General features: G+C 32.4%; 1 protein-coding gene across 1 annotated transcript; it reads left to right on the top strand.

Annotated features, from left to right (window-relative positions):
• The first annotated feature begins 5,373 nt into the window (after window positions 1–5,373).
• On the top strand, window positions 5,374–21,683 carry LOC127730058 (uncharacterized). The gene is made up of 3 exons (XM_052238109.1): window positions 5,374–5,959; window positions 8,600–8,833; window positions 20,734–21,683. The coding sequence occupies exons 1-3, from the start codon at window positions 5,512–5,514 to the stop codon at window positions 21,414–21,416; spliced, it is 1,365 nt and encodes a 454-aa protein (XP_052094069.1). The 5' UTR covers window positions 5,374–5,511; the 3' UTR covers window positions 21,417–21,683.
• The last annotated feature ends 1,544 nt before the right edge of the window (window positions 21,684–23,227 follow it).

Below are 23,227 nucleotides of genomic sequence, written 5' to 3'. Positions count from 1 at the left end.
CTATAAAAAAAACCACAGAAAATTGATTATAATGATATAGATGTGGACGTGGTGTTCCATTGTTATCTTGAAAAAAAAATCATGTTACCAAGTGGACAAGCTAAATAAATACGGGGGTTCCTCTACTTAATTAAATGCCAATAATTGATGATACCATTTACAGAGTTATCTTTTTATGCTTCCATTATTATAATGATATGTAGAGTTTGTGCTGAGGCACTTTCTAGTTAAAAAGGGGTGTCAGAAGTTATAGTATAGTAAGCAAAAACGTTTTCGTTATGTAGTTGACAAAATATCAAGTACACTATAAAAATGTTAAATAAATCTGAAACCATAAGCAGCTAATATTTAAAGCCTTTATAATATCATTCTACATTGTATTTTCTATCTTAAAACAGAAAATTGTAAGATTTGTGTAATTATAAAGATGTCTATGTTGATACCATATTTGGTATTTTTTGGAGTGGGAACATGTTGTTTGAGGTAATTTTAGAGCTTTGAGCACGATTTTCAAGAAAATCCATGTACCTATTCCTTATTTTTCTTCTGCAATTAGTAGAACTTACGCATGATGCACTATGTAGGACACCAAAATTCAAATAATGATAAAGCCGTATTTTCCTCACAGGTCAGCCGTACAAGAATATTGACGGATTTTTAAAATGACATCAATGTGTAGATAAATCAATTTAGATTTACGGCATAACAAGTTTTAGTTGGGTAGACAACCGAGAAATCGAAATATAACGGAAGTTCGCGACCGGTTGACATTTTTCAAAAACGCAAGTTAAGTACCTGGTGTTATATTAAGGTATAATAGGGAAAAGATGTGCTTGTGATTCTGATCTGTCCAAAGACAGTTACATCGCATGTATGCTGTTTATGTTAATCCTTTGAGGGAGCACCGAAAAGAAAGAAATTAACAGCAAATTTAATGGGATTAGTGAGAATCTTGAAAATTAGTTAACAAAACGCGCAGCCCTCCTTTGAACTTTTTCAATGCTATATATGTCTTGTTGTAAGTATGGATCCCAAACAGAGCAAGCATACTCTAGTGATGGTCTTACTAGGGACTTATATGCTTGCTCTTTAATGGATGTTGAACTTATGTTCAGGTTCCTCCTTAGAAAGCCTAGTGTGCTATTAGCTATTTGCATATGTTGTTAATATGCACATCCCATTTAAGGTTGGAACTGATGGTGACCCCCAGATATTTTGCTGTTGTTACATGTTCTAAAGAATGATTGTGTAATGTGTAGTTAAGATGTGTAGATCTTAATGTTGCCATTCCGTCATAAACTCCATACTAACAAAAAATACAGTTGACGATCGCTCTTTCCTACCAACGCACGTTTAAATTCTAAAAGTCATTTTTCACTTGCCGAAAAAAAAACCCAGTAACTTCTTATTGCAGTTTACTATCATCTACGACACAAAAAGGGGTACAATTAACACAAAGAAACATAAAACAAACAAAAAATGGCTGTCTTCATTATTAGCAGAATTATATAAAACAGATTAGGACGGACAAATAAATCAAACCAAAACTAACGATTACCCTTTCCCATCAATAACAGTATGATATTGATGTACATCAAAGGAATAAGCTGAAAAAAAGCGGAAAAGGATCTCTTAATGTTGTCATGCCGTCATTAACCACATACTAACAAAAACTAAAGATGACAATCGCTCTTTCCTACCAACACACGTTTAAATTCTAAACAGCATTTTTCCCTTGTCGCAAAAAGATCAGTAACTTACGATTGCACTTTCCTACCAATTACGACACAAAAACAGGTACAATTAATAAAAGGAAACATAAATACAAACTAACGCTGTCTACGTTATTAGCAGAACTTCGTAAGACAGGTTAAGACCGACGAACTAAATCAAGCACAAACTAACAGTCCCCTTAATTTTCCTATCTATAACAATATGATAGTGATGTACATAAAAAAAAGAAGATGAAAACGGCGTAATAAAAAAATGATCTTAATGTTGCCATTTTATCATAAATCCCTTACTAAGAAAAATTTCCATTGACGGTCGCTCTTTTCTACCAACACACGTCTAATTTTAAACAGAATTTTTCACTTCCAAAAAAAGAGCAGGTACTTGAGTTTTCCTACCAATCACGACACAGAACGAAGTACAATCAATATAAGGAAACATCAAAACAAACTATCCCTATCTACATTATTAGCAGACATTCATAAAACAGGTTAGGACGGACAAATAAATCAAACACAAACTAACAATTACCCTTTCCTATCAATAACAGTATGATAGTGATGTACATCAAAGAAATAAGCTGAAAAAGGCGGTAAATGATCTCAAGGTTGTCATTCCATCACAAACCCGCTACTTACAAAAAATAAAGATGACAATCGCTCTTTCCTACCTACACACGATCAAATTATAAAAGTCTTTTTCACTTGCAGAAAAAAATGTCAGCATTTTACTATTGCACTTTCCTACCAATTATGACACAAAAAGAGGTTTAATTAATACAAGTAAACATAAAAACAAACTATCCCTATCTACATTATTAGCAGAAATTCATAAGACTGCAGGTTAGGACGGAAAAACTAAATCAAACACAAACTAACGATCGCTTTTTTCTATCCATAACAATATGATAGTGATATGCATCAAAGATATAACATAAAAAAGGCGGAAAACAAAAATGATCTTAATATTGTCATTTTCTCATACACCCCTTACTTAGGAAAAAAATAAGTTGACGATCGCTCTTTCCTACCTACACACGTTTAAATTCTAAACAGCTTTTTCCCTTGTCGAAAACATATCAGTAACTTACTATTGCACTTTCCTACCAATTACGACACAAAAACAGGTACAATTAATATAAGGAAACATAACAACAAACTATCGCTGTCTACATTATTAGCAGAAGTTCATCAGGCAGGTTATGACGAACAAACTGATCTCAAAACAAAATGATGATCGCCTTTTCCTAACAATAGCAAAATGATAGTTATGTACATCAAAGAAATAAGCTAAAAACGGCGGAATTCAATAATGATTTTAATGTTGCCATTCTGTCCTAAACCACTTACTAAGAAAAATTTAAGTTGACGATCGCTCTTTCCTACCTACACACGTTTAATTTTGAACAGAATTTTTTACTTCCAAAAAAAAAGAGCTTCCTACCAATTACGACACAGAACGAGGTACAATCAATATAAGGAAATATCAAAACAAACTATCTCTATCTACATTAGCAGAAATTCATAAGATAGGCGAGGACGGACAAGCTCTTTCGATCGCCTTTTCTTATCAATAAGAATATGATAGCGATGTGCTTCAAAGCTATAAACCGAAAGGAGGTGGAATACAAAAATGATCTTATTATTGCCATTCTGTCATGAACCCCTTATTTCGAAAATCTTAAGTTGACGATCACTCTTTACTACCTACACAGGTTTAAATTCTAAACGTCATTTTTCACTTGCTAAAAAATCATCATCAACTTACTTTTGCACTTTCCTACAAATTACGACACAGAAAGACAATTAATATAAGGAAGAATAAAAACAAACTATCACTGTTTACATTATTAGCAGAACTTCATATGACCGGTAAGGACAGACAAACTGACGATTATCCTTTCCTATCAATAACAATATGTTAGTGATGTACATCAATGAAATAAGATGAAAAAGGCGGGAAATTATCCTAATGTTGTCATTCCGTCATAAACTCCATACTAACAAAAAATAAAGTTGACGATCGCTCTTTCCTACCAACGCACGTTTAAATTCTAAAAGTCATTTTTCACTTGCCGAAAAAATGACCGGTAACTTCGTATTGCAGTTTACTATCATCTACGACACAAAAAGGGGTACAATTAACACAAAGAAACATAAAACAAACAAAAAATGGCTGTCTTCATTATTAGCAGAATTATATTAAAAAAATTAGGACGGACAAATAAATCAAACCCAAAATAACGATTACCCTTTCCCATCAATAACAGTATGATAGTGATGTACATCAAAGGAATAAGCTGAAAAAAGCGGAAAAGGATCTCTTAATGTTGTCATGCCGTCATTAACCACATACTACTAACAAAAAATAAAGATGACAATCGCTCATTCCTACCAACACACGATTAAACTCTAAAAGTCTTAGATCGCCTTTTCCTATCCATAACAATATAATAGTGATATGCATCAATGATATAAGCTGAAAAAAAGGCGGAATACAAAAATGATCTTAAAAGAGGGACGAAAGATGCTTAATGTTGTCATTCTCTCATACACCCCTTACTTAGGAAAAAAATAAGTTGACGATCGCTCTTTCCTACCTACACACGTTTAAATTCTAAACAGCTTTTTCCCATGTCGCAAAAAGATCAGAAACTTACTATTGCACTTTCCTACCAATTATGACACAAAAACAGGTACAATTAATAAAAGGAAACATAAAAACAAACTAACGCTGTCTGCGTTATTAGCAGAACTTCGTAAGACAGGTTAAGACCGACGAACTAAATCAAGCTTAAACTGACGATCACCATCCATAATAATATGATGTTGTTGTACATAAAAAAAAGAAGATGTAAACTTTTTCACTTCCAAACAAAGAGCAGGTACTTGAGGTTTCCTACCAATCACGACACATATAGCTCTTCAAGTGTTCATGTTCTTATACATACTTGGGTTTTCAACGTTTTATTTGCCAGATCGAATTTTAATCATAGGAACAGACATAGAGTTAAAATTGTTAAGCCATTCTACAGTCTATGTTCAACACAAGTCTTTTCTTTTTAAACTTTAGGGTTTATTATTATCATAATACATTTTCTTTAGAATGTTTTAACTAAACTCTACAGTAGTTAATATTTGCCGGCAGTGGATCAGACCATATTGTTCAAGGTCCTTCAAGATTATCATCGCTAACGTGGCGAATACATGTAATATAATATATATATGAATTGTTACAGTTAGGAAAATGTGGATGTCCAAATAATCAACATGTGGGTTAACCCGACTAAATTCATATGTCGTGAATTCCTGCAAGGACTGGCTCAGCTTTTTAAATAGCTAAATATTGTTCATAGTGACATTCCGCAGACTCGTTTTCGTAAAGTCAAAATTGTCGGCAAATATTGTCATTGATGATGACATAATCAGCCTGTATCAGGTTACATCATCATCACCATTATCGAACACAACCCCTGAAATATTATTCACATTATTATATTTTATAATGAATTTCAAAGGAAGCTGAATTTACAGAAAATTCTTCAGGACTGAATTAAATCTTAAACCACGTATAGTAGAGTAATTCATCAAAAGGGAATATTCACGAATTAGACAGCCTGGTTTTCCCGCAATCTTTTTTTAGAACATACATTTATGATTAAGCAACTGTCCAGCGCCACATTCTATGTGGAAAACTGTTTAGGTAAACATGTTAAAATAGCTGAATTATTTTAGCAAGTCCACTATCGATAGCGTCTCAAAAGTTAAAGGTCGAATCCAAATGGCGACACGTATTCTTTCGAGGTTGTGCAACAAGGTTCGTTTACAGTTGACGTATACCCCAGTTTCTTGTTTGTATTCCAAAGAATCTGCATTATCACGGAACGCATCTTGTTCCAGACTTATAAGAGAAGCACTCAGTGATTTCGAAGACACAGAATTTCAACCCTTACGAATAAGAGGATATGCATTAGGTAGAAATTTTTCCAGGGCTAATGTTGATACTATACAGTATCTGGAAGATAAATCCGGAAAAGTTCTTGATATAATGGAAGCACAGGAAGTCATGAAAACAGGTGAAGGGGTTTTCACTAAACGAGTATCATTCAAGTCAATGTTTGAGGATGGTTTCCGTTCTCTTGAACTAAACATCGAAGGAAAGAAATGTCCAGATCCAAGTCTTCAGTTCGTTACGGACGCTTTTATATTAGGATTCTTAGAAGAGAAAGGTATGTAAAAATTGTAGTTTTTGTATACATTTTGATTTATGTCAAAAACCCCAAATGAAAAATTCATGATGTGAAATTCACAGGTGCTTGCGGAATGCCCCGCTTTTTTATTTTACTTTTTTTTGTTGTTGTAAATATTAGGCAGCGCCTGCATATGGAGTATTTATCTCCCAGTTGATACATTATTCCAGGGCTTGCATTTCCTATCATGATTTCCTTGATAAAAGTTTGGGATCACCTGAACTTGGGGATCACAATCTCGAGATCACATTACTGGTATACCATGTACATGTATACAATGTACACTGGTACATGTACCAGTATTGCTAACAATAATGGTATAAAATTTTATTCGAGTATTGTGTTTTTTCTCTTAAAAATACTATGATACTGGAATATGAGTGTATTCTAGCAGTCTAGTCCAAATAATTATGACGTCTTGAAAGGCTATTTTAATTTTTTGCTGTGACGACAACGTAGTCTTTCAAGAAGTCATTTATAATTACATGTATTTAGACTGGGTCACTGTATACCATGTATACCAGTATTGTTAGAAGAAATGATCAAATTTTAAAAGTTATGTTAAATTTTGATTAACAGATTAAGTATGATAATTGTGCATCAGCCATCAGGAAGGTTTTTAGAGAAGTACATTAATTGTGCCCAATTAATTGTCATGATTGTTGTACTAAGTTATAAGATTTAGTTAGAGATTTGGCTCATGTTGATAAGGAATACCTTGCTATTTATTGTCTGTCAGATTTATAAGAAGACAAAATAATATCTGCACAACATTTTTATATTTATTCATGGATACATGTACTGTACATACTATGAATATACATGTAAACCAACAAATTGACACTTGCTACAATAATATCAATCAAATCATTAACATAATTCAAAAATGTTTATAAATGAAATATTAAACTGTATTATTGCTTAGCAATGAGAACCTCAGTAGTATGATGAAAACTACTTCTCCAGTTAATAACACCTTATATATAATTTGCAGAGGTCTTATTTGGCCTAAATATTATAGCAATTTGAAAAGTTACCATACATATTCTTAAATTTGTCCTGACTCTAATAAGGTATAAGCGCGCTTAAGGTTTTCAGAAAATAAAAACACATTTCACATCACATTATTAACATGTTACTATATACATGTATTGCAATTAACAAACTATGACACACATGACAAAATGTGTGTATTTTGTAAAATTTCTTGATTTTCCTTGATTTACATCTTTTAAGTATATATATATTAGATTGGAAAAGTATGTGCATCCAAGAAACAACTTTATATTTAGTGACAGTATGTCAATATTTATAATAAAAATACTCTTAAATTATTTTGTTGTTTCTTGGCTGCGCATGATTTTTCCACACTGGAAATAACGATGGAAAACTGTAGAAATTCTGGAGTTTTCTATGTTTTCATGAAAACGGTGCATATTATGACATAATTGCGACTACATTACATCAAAAATCTTTTGTGATTCATTTACATTTTTTTTTATTTTATGCATTTCCAAACAATATGTGCAAACTTGAAATAGTTCTAAAAAACTTTATTTTCTTGGGCCAAACCCGGCCTTAATGCACCTACTTTGTATTAATATTAAGCAATGTTTTTCAAAAATATATGAAAAAAAATGGATTGACCACACAGCTTTACTTTAAGCTGCAATCTTGTTTTCGAGTCTCTGGGCCAATACTAAACTCGAATCTATACCAGGGCTAATACAGAAACAGCCAGTTAATTATGCAGCACTAACAGTAAAATCTGTTCGGTAGTAAAATTTGTTCCCCAGTCTTTTTGTTTCCTAGGTAATCGTCCATGACCACAATTTTACTAGAAAAGTGAGCCCCAGGAAAAGTTTTCCAAGGAAAATAAATCTTAGTATTCTATAGCTAGTCAAATATGCTGTTTTCCTCTCTTTGGTCAGTTTGTTGTCTCTTTGACACATTCCCCACTTCCATTCCAATTTTCTAGAAAATTTAGAAATTTGTATCAAAAATGACTAAATAACATGAATAATATAAATATAAAATTTTTGAACAAACGAGATGTCTAATTTATGGTTCTAAAAGTCTGTGATATCAATTTTTCTAGGGAAACAAAATCTCTGTAAAATTTCAATTCTTAAGACCTTGCTTAATATTAATACAAAGTAGGTGCATTAAGGCATTGTTGGGTTATTTCCCCTGAAATTTCACAGTTTTTGGTTATTATCTTGAATATAATATATACATGTATATACAAATGTAGATAGAGAGAAACAGTAACAGAAAAATGTTCAGCAAAGTAAGATATACAAATAAGTCAGACCGACGGAAATAGTCAATTGAACCCTTATAGGAGTTATTGCCCTTGAAAGACTATTTTATTAATTTTAAAATTTTTGGCAGAAGCTATGATAGATAGAGAGAAACTGTAAATGGCAAAAATGTTTAGCAGAGTAAGACCTACAATAAGTCACAGTGCTCCAGCTAGAAATCAAAAGGGGCAGGGCACTTTTTATGATAAGAAACTTGAAATGGCAAAAAAGTTCAGAAAAGTAAAACCTACAAATAAGTACAAGGAGCCTCTTGTTTCTTTACATATCTAATGCAAACATGTATATATATTTGCAGATTTCCATGAGGATTGTTTGAGATGCATGCATAGAATACCTGAAAAAAGAGATAGACCTATAAAAAATGATGAATCATATATTTGCACATTATTAGCAAATCATCTGTTCTCCAGGCTAACTATTCGGTTCTCTGGACATCATTATTTTTTAACAAATGACTATCACAATAAGTTCGATGTTTGTCCTTGTATGAAATGTGGTCAGCAGATCAGATATCGGAATACTGGAATTGGTGAGTTATTTGTCATAATTTGCATGTATATATTTCTTTGAACAGCCACATGAATATGTGACAAGATTAAACCAGATCTTCTGAAATGCCAACCCTCCTCCTTTTTAACTTTAAAAATGTTGATCGATGTAATTACATGTACAAAAGTGTACAGTGATTAGCCAATGAAATGTATGATTTTACAAATAAACATGAATTTAACATGTATACATACAAACTTTGAATATAATTATATAGCAAAGTGCTCTTGACTAATGAAATTGTAGGATTTGATGTGTTTTAATCGTGAAGAATGAATGTAAATCATGTTCTTATGTCCTATTGTTTAGGCCTACTTATTGTTCAAAACAAAGAATTTCTATAAATGCGTGATAGCTGCCCAAAGCATATTTATCAGCTTGAAAATATTAAATTTCATAATTGAAATTGTTTAAAAATTGAATTGTTAAACAAGCACTAAAATCAAAATAATTTGAAATTCACCGGTGCAGTAAACATTGGTATCATTAAAGTTATAAGTTGAATACTAATAACTTCAAAATTACTAGAAAAATCACAATATCAAAGCAATGCAAAAAGAAATAAAAAATTTTTAGAATTGAATATTATAACTCCAATCTTTATCTAGAACACGATTATCCAAAAACTCTGATTACTGGATCCGCGGTTGGTAAAAATAGTATTTGCAAATATTCTGATGCAATTAAAACAGGAGGTTAAATTAAAATGTCAATTGTTCTTGAACAATTGAGAGGTCTTTCCTTTTGTAATGTAAAATACATGTTCCAATAGACGTAGAGTGTATTGAAAAGTTCTTACACAGGTTATGCCCCTTACAGAAAGGTCAAATGTAAAAAAGTTGTGCCTCATCCTCTTAACGTTTTTCACTATTTACTATTTCTGTAAGTACAATCGTTTTTGAGATATCGACTAAAAAGTTGTAAGGTCAAAGGTCAAGGTCAACCTTAAAAAGCTTCAAAACACACTGAAAATGTTTAAAACACACTGAAAATCCTTTAAATTAGGTCAAAAACACATAATTCGCTATATGGGACATGACCTTGACCTTTTACCTTTTGACCTTTGTCAAGGTCATTAGTCCCCAATGTCATTGCTGAAAACCCCATGGGTCTAGGACCTTTGGTTATATAGTAAAATCTGATTTCGTCTTTTCGGAAACCTAAAACTGGGGTTATGCCCCTTATAAAAAGGTCAAATCTCTTTGGTCAAAATGTAACAAAGTTGCGCCGTAATGACCCAAACATTTTCCACTATTTAAAACTTCTGTAAGTATAATGGTTTCTGAGATTATCCCATAACAAGGTGTTAGGTCAAAGGTCAAGGTCAACATACAAATTTGACCTTGAGGTATTTTTCAAAGATACATGAATTGATGATGAATGGTGAAGATCCTAGGTGTCTACGACTTACGGTTTCTGAGTTTTGGTGGCCAACCGACACCGGTTAATTTTCATAGGGGCATAACCCTACCAATGAGTCGTTAACTCTTTTCGATCCAAATGTAACGAAGAACCAGGGTCTGGTCCTGAACAAATTTCACCCTTCGTTTTATTTCTACCTATGATGGTTACGGTGTTGGAACGATAACAAGGTTTTTGGGTTTCGGAGGGATTACTCCGAACCGACAAAATATTTCGACTAACAGGGTAAGTTCAGGATAGGTATTCATGAGACCGATACAAATTGTGAACATGAAAGCGACACGCCTTACGGTTAACAAGGATAAATTTGTCAAAGTTTGGCGGAAGAATAATAATAATAAACAGAAGAAATACAGTAAGGTCTTTCCCTTTTGTAAAAGGAAAGACCTTAATAAACCTTTGAATTTCATATAAAAGGCATTTTATTTGAACATTTAAAGGAGTAGGTCCGGTAAGGGCCGATTTTGGCCTCAAATTTCAGGTTCATCTAACGAAAGTTTTTGGGCACTTTTTAAACACTTAAGTGTTTATTTCAATTGATTCGATTATGTGAAAGATTTTAACTGATTTAGTCATTAAAAAGGCTCTGATTCAAGCTATAATATGAAAAATCTATCAAATATGCCAAAAAACGTCACTTTTAAGATGTTTTTTGTCAAAAATGAAAGTGGCCGCATCTGTGTTCATCCTCAACCTTTATATATGTTTTGTATTATCATCAAATACAACTTACATTTCAATATTATGAATGAACATGAATGCGGCCACTTTCATTTTAGACGGAAACCGTCTAAAAATTAACCAAAATGCTAAAATTTTGAAGATTTCAGTAATTTAACATGACTTAATGATGCTAGAACACGATATTTGTGCATTGCATTGTCAAAAACTGCTCATATTTATGTAGCAGAAGCGCTTTACTTGGCAAAATATAGCTTAAAGATTACATTTTCACAATTTTCTAAAACTGCTATAATTTGGGGCCAAAAATGGGTCTTACTGAACCTACTCCTTTTAGTTAATCATGTCAATTACCTCACTTAATGAAATAGTATTTGATGTAAAGTGCTGGAATAAAATTTAGTTGTAAGTAAAATTTTGCATTTATTGATTTGAACTGTAAACAAACAAACAGATACTTCCTCACTAACATATTAAAACTTATAACCTTTACTAAATTCTTCCATAGATACAAAGATTTAGTTTGGAAGTTTGGCTGTACCTGTAGAAAACTTATTTCAAACGGAATAGCACATCCTACATGTCCTAATTTTTACGGTGATGTTGTTTACCGTGCCCGGAAATTTAGATACGATCAGGTTAAACTTATCAATCCTTTAAGTAAAATTATTCTAAAAGGTTACCAATTCAATACTGTAAAAAAAACACCGTAAGGGAACCAATCACCCACACCTGTGAAAAGGCTTAAATTATTGTAATATATAAACAAATTTGTTTTCAAATTAGTATAATCTAAATAATTCCTTATTAATTAGTAATGTACATGTAAGTATGCTAAAATTGTGTATACATTTTTTAACAATGAACAAAAATTGTTGAATAGACAATTTTCCTTAACCAAAATTAATAGATAACTCTTAAGTTAATATAAGTTATATATATATAAAAATGAAATGACTTTGGCTTCAAGTTTGACCAATTTAGACAGAATGGCAATTTATGTTTAGGAGGGTTACATACATCTATAATCTTTATGAGTAAACTTTTCACATAAAGTTTGTCTATCATGTCTATGTGTGGTCATGTATATCTAAGAGTTAATGCTGTACCAATACTTTATCAAATTTATACACTTTTTAGTTTATAAATGTCTCAAACAAATTAACTTATAAAGTAAATTAGTTTGTTTTACATACATGACATATATATCTTTTATGTATTAAATTTTAATACTCTTAAAGAATGAGGCTACTATTTTATATTACCCATTAAAACCCAGGTTTTCCCAGTATTTCCCACCCGGCTGAGCAATACTCATAAAACACGTGTTTTTAACAACCCTGTTTCTAGTTTATTACTGTTTTATCTTTAATAATTTTGATGTAAGTTGAGTCGTGAAGTTATTAATATTTTTTTTTTATTTCAACCAATTGAAGTAAATATACTTCAGGGCAGTTGTAACTCATTGATAGAAATTCTTTGTTTTGAACTGTAAGTTATATTGATTAACATAAAACAGTAAAACTTGTCAGGGAATCTGGTAAGGCAGCTTGAGACAACAGATCCGAATAAAGCATTTGATAGAAGTCTCAAGTCATATATTTTATACATTCTATTTTATATGTACTGTAAACTGAAGAATACATGCAGTTGTCTATTTTCATTTAAACTAGATTCTATTTCATCAAACTATTTAGCTCACCTGGCCTGAAGGGCCATGTGAGCTTATGCCATCACTTGGCGTCGGTCGTCGTCCTTGTCTGTCAGCAACAGCATTGTCGTCGTAAACTATTTCAAGAATCTTCTACTCTGAAACTATTGAGCAAAATATCTTCAAACTTTAAATGAATGTTCCTTAGGGTATCTAGTTTATAAATTGTATCTGAATTTGTGATCTATCAACAAACATGGCCGCTGTTGCTAAAATTAGAACATAGGGGTCAAATGCAGTTTTTGGCATAAATATCTCTGAAACTAAAGCATTAAGGGCATATCTGAAATGGGGTAAAAATGTTCATCAGGTTAAGATCTATCTGCCCTGAAATTTTCAGACGAATCAGACAACCCATTGTTGGGTCGCTGTCCCTGAATTGATCATTTTAAGAAAATTTTACAGTTTTTGGTTATTATCTTGAATATTATTATAGATAGAGATAAACTGTAAGCAGCAATAATGTTCAGCAAAGTAAGATTTACAAATATGTCAGCATGACCAAAATTGTCAATTGACCCCTTAAGGAGTTATTGCCCTTTATAGTCAATTTTTAACAATTTTTCGTAAATTTTTGTAATCTTATACAAAAATCTTCTCCTCTGAAACTACTAGGCAAAATACCTTCAAACTTTAAATGAATGTTCCTTATGGTATTTAGTTTATAAATTGTATCTGAAGTTTTGATCTATCAACAAACATGGCCCCTGTTACTAAAATTAGAACATAGGGGTCAAATGCAGTTTTTAGCTTATATCTCTGAAACTAAAGCATTTAGAGCAAATCTGACATGGATAAAAATGTTCATCAGGTTAAGATATATCTGCCCTGTAATTTTCAGACGAATCAGACAACCCATTGTTGAATTGATAATTTTATGGAAATTTTACAGTTTTTGGTTATTATCTTTAAAATTATAGTAGATATAAAAAAAGTGTAAATGAGAAAAATGTTCAGCTAAGTAAGATCTACAAATAACTTAGCATGATCAAATTATCAATTGACCCCTTAAGGAGTTATTGCCCTTAAGACACAATTTTTTTACATTTTTTTGTGAGTCTATTACTTTTTCAAAAATCTTCTCCTCTGAAACTACTTAGCCAAATACTTGCAAACTTTAATGGAATGTTCCTTAGGGTATCTTTTTATAAATTGTATCCAAAGTTTTGCTCCATCAACAAACATGGCCACCATTAATTTTTTTGCTAAAAGCAGAACATAGGGGACAAATGCAGTTTTTGGCTTATATCTCACAAACCAAAGCAGTTACAGCAAAAGTGACAGAAGTATTGATTAGATTAAAATCTATCTGCAACAAAATGTTAATTTTTATACGACCGCACAAAAATTGTGTTCATAATCATATATTGCTATCAGGTCGGCGTCAGGGGCGTCCGTAAACAGATTTGTTTCCGGACAATAACTTTAGTTTAAATGTATGGATCTCTATGAAATTTAATCAAAAGGTTGTATACCACAACAGGAAGGTTTGGATTGATTTTGGGGGTGATGGTCCAAACCGTTTAGGAATTAGGGGCAAAAAAGGGGCCCAAAACAAACATTTTTCTAGTTTCAGGACAATAACTTGTGTATAAGTATTTTGATTGTTCTGAAATTGTACCATTAGGTTCAATACCACAAGTAAAAGGTTGGGATTCATTTTGGGGGTAAGGGCCCAAACCGTTCAGGAATAAGGGGCCAAAAAAAAGCATTTTTCTAGTTTTCAGACAATAACTTGTATTTTTAAAGTGGATGGATGTCTCTTTAATTGTATCACATTTTACAACAAGAATATATTTATTTAAAAATTATTCTTTTTGGAGGGGTCAATTTTTTTCCGAAGATTTAAAAAATTGGGGGTCACAATTTATTTTGCTAATTCTTTGTACATGTATATAGTCTGAAAACAGATTTTACTAAGTATTGCACAACAGCAAGAAATCTTCAATTGAATGTAAATTCAAATCATATAAAGAATTTCAAGTTCGTTGACTAATCTGTATCAGAAACCTATAATGTGTCAAATATGTAGTTACAATCCAAATTCAGACCTGTATCAAGCTTGAATATTGTGTCCATTTTTGCCCCAACTATTCAGGGTTGGACCTCTGCAGTCATATCGGGCCGCGCTCGGCGAAGCACATTTTTTATACGACCGCAAAAAAATTTTTGTGGTCGTATATTGGTATGACGTTGGCGTCGTCGTTGTCTGGCGTCGTCCGGCGTCGTCCGAAGACACATTGGTTTTCGCACTCTAACTTTAGTTTAAGTGAATGGATCTCTATGAAATTTTACCATAAGGTTCAATACCACAAAAGGAAGGTTGGGGGTTATGGTACCAACAGTAAAGGAATTAGGGGCCAAAAAGGGGCCAAAAATAAGCATTTTTGTAACTTCCGGACATAACTTGTGTGTTAGTGTATGGATCTCTCTGACATTGTACCACAAGGTTCCATATCACAAAAGGAATGCTGGGATTGATTTTGGGGGTAATTGCCTCAAAATATTAGGAATTAGGGGCAAAAAAAGGGGCAAAAAAACAAGCATTTTTCTAGTTTCATGACAATAACTTGTGTGTAAGTGTATGGATCTTTCTGAAATTGTACTACAAGGTTCCATATCACAAAGGAAAAGCTGGAATTGAGTTTGGGGGTAATTGCTGAAATGTTTAGGAATTGGGGGCCAAAAAGGGGCCAAAAATAAGCATTTTTCTAGTTTCCAGACAATAACTTGTGTTCAAGTGTATGGATCTCTCTGAAATTGTACTGCAAGGTACCATACCACAAAGGAAAGGCTGGGATTGATGATGGGGGTAATTGCCTCAATATTTTAGGAATTAGGGGCCAAAAAGGGGCAAAAAACAAGCATTTTTCTAGTTTCAGGACAATAACTTGTGTGTAAGTGTATGGATCTTTCTGATATTGTACTACAAGGTTCCATATCACAAAGGGAAAGCTGGGTTTGAGTTTGGGGGTAATTGCCCTAATTGTTTAGGAATTTGGGGCCAAAAAGGGGCCAAAAAACACATTTTTCTAGTTTCCAGACAATAACTTGTGTTCAAGTGTATGGATCTCTCTGAAATTGTACTGCAAGGTACCATACCACAAAGGGAAGGCTGGGATTGAGTTTGGGGGTGATGAATCATAAGGGGGTTAAAAAAATTTGGGGGAGGTTTTTTTTTTTTTCCTTTTTTTCCTTTTTTTCCTTTTTATACGACCGCAAAAAAAATTTTGTGGTCGTATATTGGTATGACGTTGGCGTCGTCGTCGTCGTCTGGCGTCGTCCAGCGTCGTACGAAGACACATTGGTTTTCGCACTCTAACTTTAGTTTAAGTGAATGGATCTCTATGAAATTTTACCACAAGGTTCAATACCACAAAAGGAAGGTTGGGATTGATTTTGGAGGTTATGGTACCAACAGTAAAGGAATTAGGGGCCAAAAAGGGGCCAAAAATAAGCATTTTTGTAACTTCCAGACATAACTTGTGTGTTAGTGTATGGATCTCTCTGACATTGTACCACAAGGTTCCATATCACAAAAGGAATGCTGGGATTGATTTTGGGGGTAATTGCCTCAAAATTTTAGGAATTAGGGGCCAAAAAAGGGGCAAAAAACAAGCATTTTTCTAGTTTCGTGACAATAACTTGTGTGTAAGTGTATGGATCTTTCTGAAATTGTACTTCAGGGTTCCATATCATAAAGGAAAAGCTGGAATTGAGTTTGGGGGTAATTGCCGAAACGTTTAGGAATTGGGGGCAAAAAAGGGGCCAAAAATAAGCATTTTTTTAGTGTCCAGACAATAACTTGTGTTCAAGTGTATGGATCTCTCTGAAATTGTACTGCAAGGTACCATACCACAAAGGGAAGGCTGGGATTGATGATGGGGGTAATTGCCTCAATATTTTAGGAATTAGGGGCCAAAAAGGGGCAAAAAACAAGCATTTTTCTAGTTTCAGGACAATAACTTGTGTGTAAGTGTATGGATCTTTCTGAAATTGTACTACAAGGTTCCATATCACAAAGGGAAAGCTGGGTTTGAGTTTGGGGGTAATTGCCCTAAACGTTTAGGAATTTGGGGCCAAAAAGGGGCCAAAAAACACATTTTTCTAGTTTCCAGACAATAACTTATGTTCAAGTGTATGGATCTCTCTGAAATTGTACTGCAAGGTACCATACCACAAAGGGAAGGTGAGGATTAAGTTTGGGGGTGAATAATCATAAGGGGGTTCAAAAAATTTGGGGGGGGATTTTTTTTTTTCCTTTTTTTTTTTCTTTTAAAATTTTCCATTTTAAGTTGGTTATTTCTGATTTATATTTAAAAGCAAATAATAATGATATGGTAGGAGATACACACCAAACAGGATGTGTAAATTATTATATAATAAGTATTGTGCAATAGCAAGAAATTTTCAATTGCACAGTATTGCACAATAGCAAGAAATCTTCAATTGCACAGTATTGCGCAATAGCAAGAAATCTTCAATTGCACAGTATTGCGCAATAGCAAGAAATATCCAATAGCACAATATTGCGCAATAGCAAGAAATTGTCAATTGTACAGTATTGCGCAATAGCAAGAAATATTTAATTGCACAGTATTGTGCAAAAGAAGATACTTCGTATAAATTGCTTATTTCTTGACCAATTTCAATGGGGTTTTATTCTTGAATTCTTGGGGTTCTTTAATATGCTGAATCTAACCTTGTATTTAGATTTTCGATTTTGGGCCCCGTTTTTAAATTGGTCCACATTGAGGTCCAAAGGGTCCAAAATTAAACTTTGTTTGATTTCATCAAAAATTGAATTATTTGGGTTCTTTGATATGCCGAATCTAACCGTGTATTTAGATTCTTAATTTTTGGTTCCGTTTTCAAATTGGTCTACATTAAGGTCCAAAGGGTCCAAAATAAAACTTAGTTTGATTTTAACAAAAATTGAATTCTTAGGGTTCTTTGATATGCTGAATCTAAACACGTATTAAGTTTTTTGATTATGGGCCCAGTTTTCAAGTTGGTCCAAATCGGGGTCCAAAATTAAACTTTGTTTGATTTCAACAAAAATTGAATATATGGGGTTCTTTGATATGCTGAATCTAACCATGTATTTAGATTTTTGATTTTTGGGCCCTGTTATCAACTTTGTCCACATTGAGGTCAAAAGGGTCCAAAATTAAACTTTGTTTGATTTCATCAAAAATTGAATTCTTGGGGTTCTTTGATATGCTGAATCTAACCATTTATTTAGATTTTGGATATTAGACCATAATAGGTGAATGTCCAATTTAAAATTTTTAAGTTCTTAGACCACATTCATTCTGTGTCAGAAACCTATGCTGTGTCAAATATTTAATCACAATCCAAATGCAAAGCTGTATCAAGCTTGAATGTTGTGTCCATACTTGCCCCAACTGTTCAGGGTTCGACCTCTGCCGTCGTATCAAGCTGCGCCCTGCGGAGCATTTTATTTAAATTGGTCTACATTAAGGTCCAAAGGGTCCAAAATTAAACTTAGTTTGATTTTAACAAAAAATGAATTCTTGGGGTTCTTTGATATGCTGAATCTAAACATGTGTTTAGATTTTTGATTATGGGCCCAGTTTTCAAGTTGGTCCAAATTGGGGTCCAAAATTAAACTTTGTTTGATTTCAACAAAAATTGAATATATGAGGTTCTTTGATATGCTGAATCTAACCATGTATTTTGATTTTTTTATTTGTAGGCCCCGCTATCAAATTGGTTCATATTGAGGTCAAAAGGGTCCAAAATTAAACTTTGTTTGATTTCATCAAAAATTGAATTATTGGGGTTCTTTGATATGCCAAATCTAACCGTGTTTTTAGATTTTTAATTTGGGTCCCATTTTTTAAATTGGTCTTCATTGAGGTCCAAAGGGTCCAAAATTAAACTTAGTTTGATTTTAACAAAAATTGAATTCTTGGGGTTCTTTGATATGCTAAATCTAAACATGTGTTTAGATTTTTGATTATGGGCCCAGTTTTCAAGTTGGTCCAAGTTGGGGTCCAAAATTAAACTTTTTTTGATTTCAACAAAAATTGAATATATGGGGTTCTTTGATATGCTGAATCTAACCATCAATTTAGATTTTTTATTTTTGGGCCCTGCTATCAAATTGGTTCATATTGAGGTCAAAAGGGTCCAAAATTAAACTTTGTTTGATTTCATCAAAAATTGAATTATTGGGGTTCTTTGATATTCCAAATCTAACCGTGTATTTAGATTTTTAATTTTAAGTCCCGTTTTTATACTTGGTCTACATTAAGGTCCAAAGGGTCCAAAATTAAACTTAGTTTGATTTTAGCAAAAATTGAATTCTTGGGGTTATTTGATATGCTGAATCTAAACATGTGTTTAGATTTTTGATTATGGGCCCAGTTTTCAAGTTTGTCCAAGTTGGGGTCCAAAATTAAACTTTGTTTGATTTTAACAAAAATTGAATATATGGGGTTCTTTGATATGCTGAATCTAACCATGTATTTTTTGATTTTGGACATTGGACCATAATAGGTAAATTAAAAAAATTCAAGTTCTTAGACCACATTCTTTCTGTGTCAGAAACCTATGCTGTGTCAAATATTTAATAACAATCCAAATTCAGAGCTGTATCAAGCTTGTGAATGTTGTGTCCATACTTGCCCCAACTGTTCAGGGTTCGACCTCTGTGGTCATATCAAGCTGTGCCCCAGCGAAGCATTTTATTATTGTTTGGTCTGTTTTTTAGATACAAAACATGTACTATAAGGTATCCGGAACTATATTTGGTTCATGGAATGATTTTAAGGTGTATAATTGTCTGGCAGGTTTCATCTGACCTTGACCTTATTTTTCATGGTTCATTGGTTGATGTTAAACTTCTCTGATTTGGTCTTTTTTTCGGTACTATAGAGATAGTTGTCAGCCAAAGAGTTGCATTCAAGTAACACAACTACATGTAACAACTTGATTTATGCAGATCAATTAAAACAATTGATATCTACAGTTTTTTTTCTAGGATCAATTATTGGACAGCAGAAAAATTTAAAAAATCACCCTCAGAAATGAAATGGCAAAAATAATTATACCTCAACAAACACATTTTTAAGAATTATATATACAATGTAGGAATCACCCTGTCTGTCCCTTTGTCCATATTTCTTGTAAGTGAAACTCCTCCTTAATGTATTGACAGATACAAATGAAACTTAATACAGTTGCAGTACAAAACCTGAGTATGTACATGTCCATAAACGAGAATAATCCTGGTCCAAAGTATTTCTAGGGAGATATTTGAACTTGCATGCACTTAGTTTATTACAACATGTGGCAACAGTTCTCAGAAGCACAACTCCTTAACAGCTCAATTGATATTGATGAAACTCCACATATAGTACACAACCTGCTGATGTGCATAATTAAAAATCCTGGTCTGAAATATTTCAAGAGAAATAATTGAACTAATTATGAGATGTGGGATCCTTGAGTGAATTGACTCACATTTCTATGCAATAATCTCAGAATGCTTACAGATACTATCCATGTCCACTCTTGTTTGAAATTATACCTTGAATTTCTATTCAGTATTTAGCTTAGAAATTATATCTTGAATATAATGCATTGAAAAACATGGCTGCTATTGCATGTATTGCCAAGAAAGAACATAGTAGTAAAATGCAGTTTTTATATTTCATCTCTTAAGCACCAAGGACAAAACTTACAGAATAAATATGATCAACAATTTAAAATCTACATGTATCTGCAGTGAGATTGCAGACAAATATTTTTTTTAATTTTGAAGCAAATATGACCAAAACAAAGAATTTTTAAGTGGCATTTTTAAGCAAACACCCGATATACATTAAAAAGCAAATATATAAATCATGATTGATGAATGAATTGAGCAAAAAAATTCAGGTGAGCGATTCAGGCTCTTGAGAGCCTCTTGTTTACTAAAGAAAGCGAAATGTAATTCTTCTGCCGCTTTTAAATTTGAATTTTTCCGCACAGCTGCCAAGATTAGAATTGATTATTTAAATTCTAATCATTCTAATTCATTGTTTATGTTATTTAAGGGAGTGAATATTTATGGTATGGAAGACCAGACATCATGTTGTTCACTATGGCAGGAGGTGGCTGTAATATTATATATCCAGAAGACTGCAGTGCAGATGACAGAGAGTTTGATGTAGACCAAGCAGAAAATCAGATAATTGAAATTGATTTGAAATCATCAACATTACGAAAAAAGGAAAACATTGAGCAAGTTGTTGCACAGACAATTACTTATTCAATGTACCAGAGGGTACGTCAGAGAGAAAAAGGCAAAACACTTCCTCAAGCTTTTTTAATTCCTACTATTGTTGCAAGTTCTGACTACTTTGATATTTATATGTATGATACACAGAATGACATCCTGTTAAGAAATAAAGGAGATCCTATTCCTATTTGGAATAAGAATAAATTTAGTGCAGAGGGTGAAACATTAAATTTATCAAACATTTTAAAAATTTGGATGACATTGAATCATTTTACCTTAAAGCCTAAACTTTTAGTAGATGAGATTAAAAGTTTAAAAGGAACATGTGATTTTTTAGGTCGTATTGCTCCAAAACGCTTACATTTGATTGAAAAAACAATTTCTATGCAAAAAAAATTTCTCCCATTAAAGGAGATGGAATTGGAATTGGATGTTCCTAGTGTTCCATTAAAACAAAAGTCTCTACCCAGTACATGCAGTAATGATGAAGAAAAATGACAAATCTACATTTATGGTATAATTGCTTACATGTATGGCGTTCATTATTACTGAACTAGTAAATATTATGTTTAGGGGGCAGCTGAAGGACGCCTCCGGGTGTGGGAATTTCTCGCTACATTGAAGACCTGTTGGTGACCTTCTGCTGTTGTTTTTTTCTATGGTCAGGTTGTTGTCTCTTTGACACATTCCCCATTTCCATTCTCAATTTTATTTCATTTGAACTCTGGTGGATAGTTGTCTAACATGTTTAACACCACCACATTATTAATGAATGTATGTGCCTGTCCCAAATCAGGAGCCTGTAATTCAGTGGTTGTCGTTTGTTTATGTGTTACATATTTGTTTTTCGTTCATTATTTTTACATAAATAAGGCCGTTAGTTTTCTTGTTTGAATTGTTTTACATTGTCTTATCAGGGCCTTTTATAGCTGACTATGCGGTATGGGCTTTGCTCATTGTTGAAGGCTGTACGGTGACCTATAGTTGTTAATGTCTGTGTCATTTTGGTCTTTTGTGGAAAGTTGTCTCATTGGCAATCATACCACATCTTCTTTTTTATATATCATTGGCAATCATACCACATCTCCTTATTTTTATATTTACATCCATATTATATTTTCAGCAAAAAAAGTTAAGGACCACCAACATGACCAATTTGTACTTTCCATTACAAAAATATTAAAAACTCCTGTCTGAAAATCTTCTGTAGCAGCCTTGGTATTAAAAGTGGCACAGAGAAACATCTTTTTGTCTGATCATTGACAACTCATTTTTACTCATTAAAAAGTTTTATGAAGTTGATAATTCCAACACATGTCAAAAGGTATAAAACATAATTTGTGAAATTTGATTTTCGTCCCAAAAAAGAGTTAAAAATGTGTTCTATTAAGATGGATTGTGTTACAAAAGATTTGTTTCTTTTGAACTGTTTATTACAGAAAATTTCATGACTTTCTCATTTTTAAAAAGTGGTTTTAATAATTATTTAGATTTACCGTTAAACATATATATGCTAAAGAAAATGACTCATCAAAGCAATCTTTATTTCTGTCTTCATATACTGATAGTTAAATGGTGTTAGAATTCATTTAAATTGACAGAATGGAATTTTTCAGGGGGAGAATGTTGATATTAAAAAAAAATATGATAAACTTGATTTTTTTTTAAATGTGATAACGTTATAAAAGTTGGTTAATTGTTGCATAACACATTAAAACCACAATGCCAAGTGTCATATTTCTGGCTACAGAAGTTATTCCTGTAGCCCTTGTAGATAGTTTAAGTGATCTATAATTTTTTTTTAGATCCCATACAACAAAGTAGCAGGGGTATATAATGTTTGTGCTGTCCGTCATTCAGTATCGTCATTTGGCAATTTGTAATTGTAATGCTTGTAATATTACATTTTTTTTTATGTAATGTAAAGTAATTTGTAATGCACATTTTCTGCATTACAATTACATGTATTGTAATGTAATGATTACTTTTGTTAAAAATCAATGTAATGCCTCCATTACTGTACATTACTTTTCATTACAAATTGGTTAAATAAATAAAATTGCAGAATATTGTAAAATAAAAATAAAATAAATAAAATATTAACAAAAACAAAAGAAAGTATTGAATAAAATTATTGTCACAGTTAATTACTGTATTAAATAAATTGCATCAAACTTTAAAATACAGATAAAGGTAAGAAATATAAAAACTTCTTTAATTGGCAAAAGGGGGGGGGGGGGGGTGTTAATTATCAAGTCTTGATCTTTGTTTCTGATATTTGTATAAATGATATTAGGAATATTTTGGTA

This window comes from Mytilus californianus, unplaced genomic scaffold, assembly GCF_021869535.1.
Source record: "Mytilus californianus isolate M0D057914Y unplaced genomic scaffold, xbMytCali1.0.p SCAF_2, whole genome shotgun sequence".
NCBI lineage: Eukaryota > Metazoa > Mollusca > Bivalvia > Mytilida > Mytilidae > Mytilus > Mytilus californianus.
This window is presented reverse-complemented; position numbering and strand designations above follow the sequence as displayed.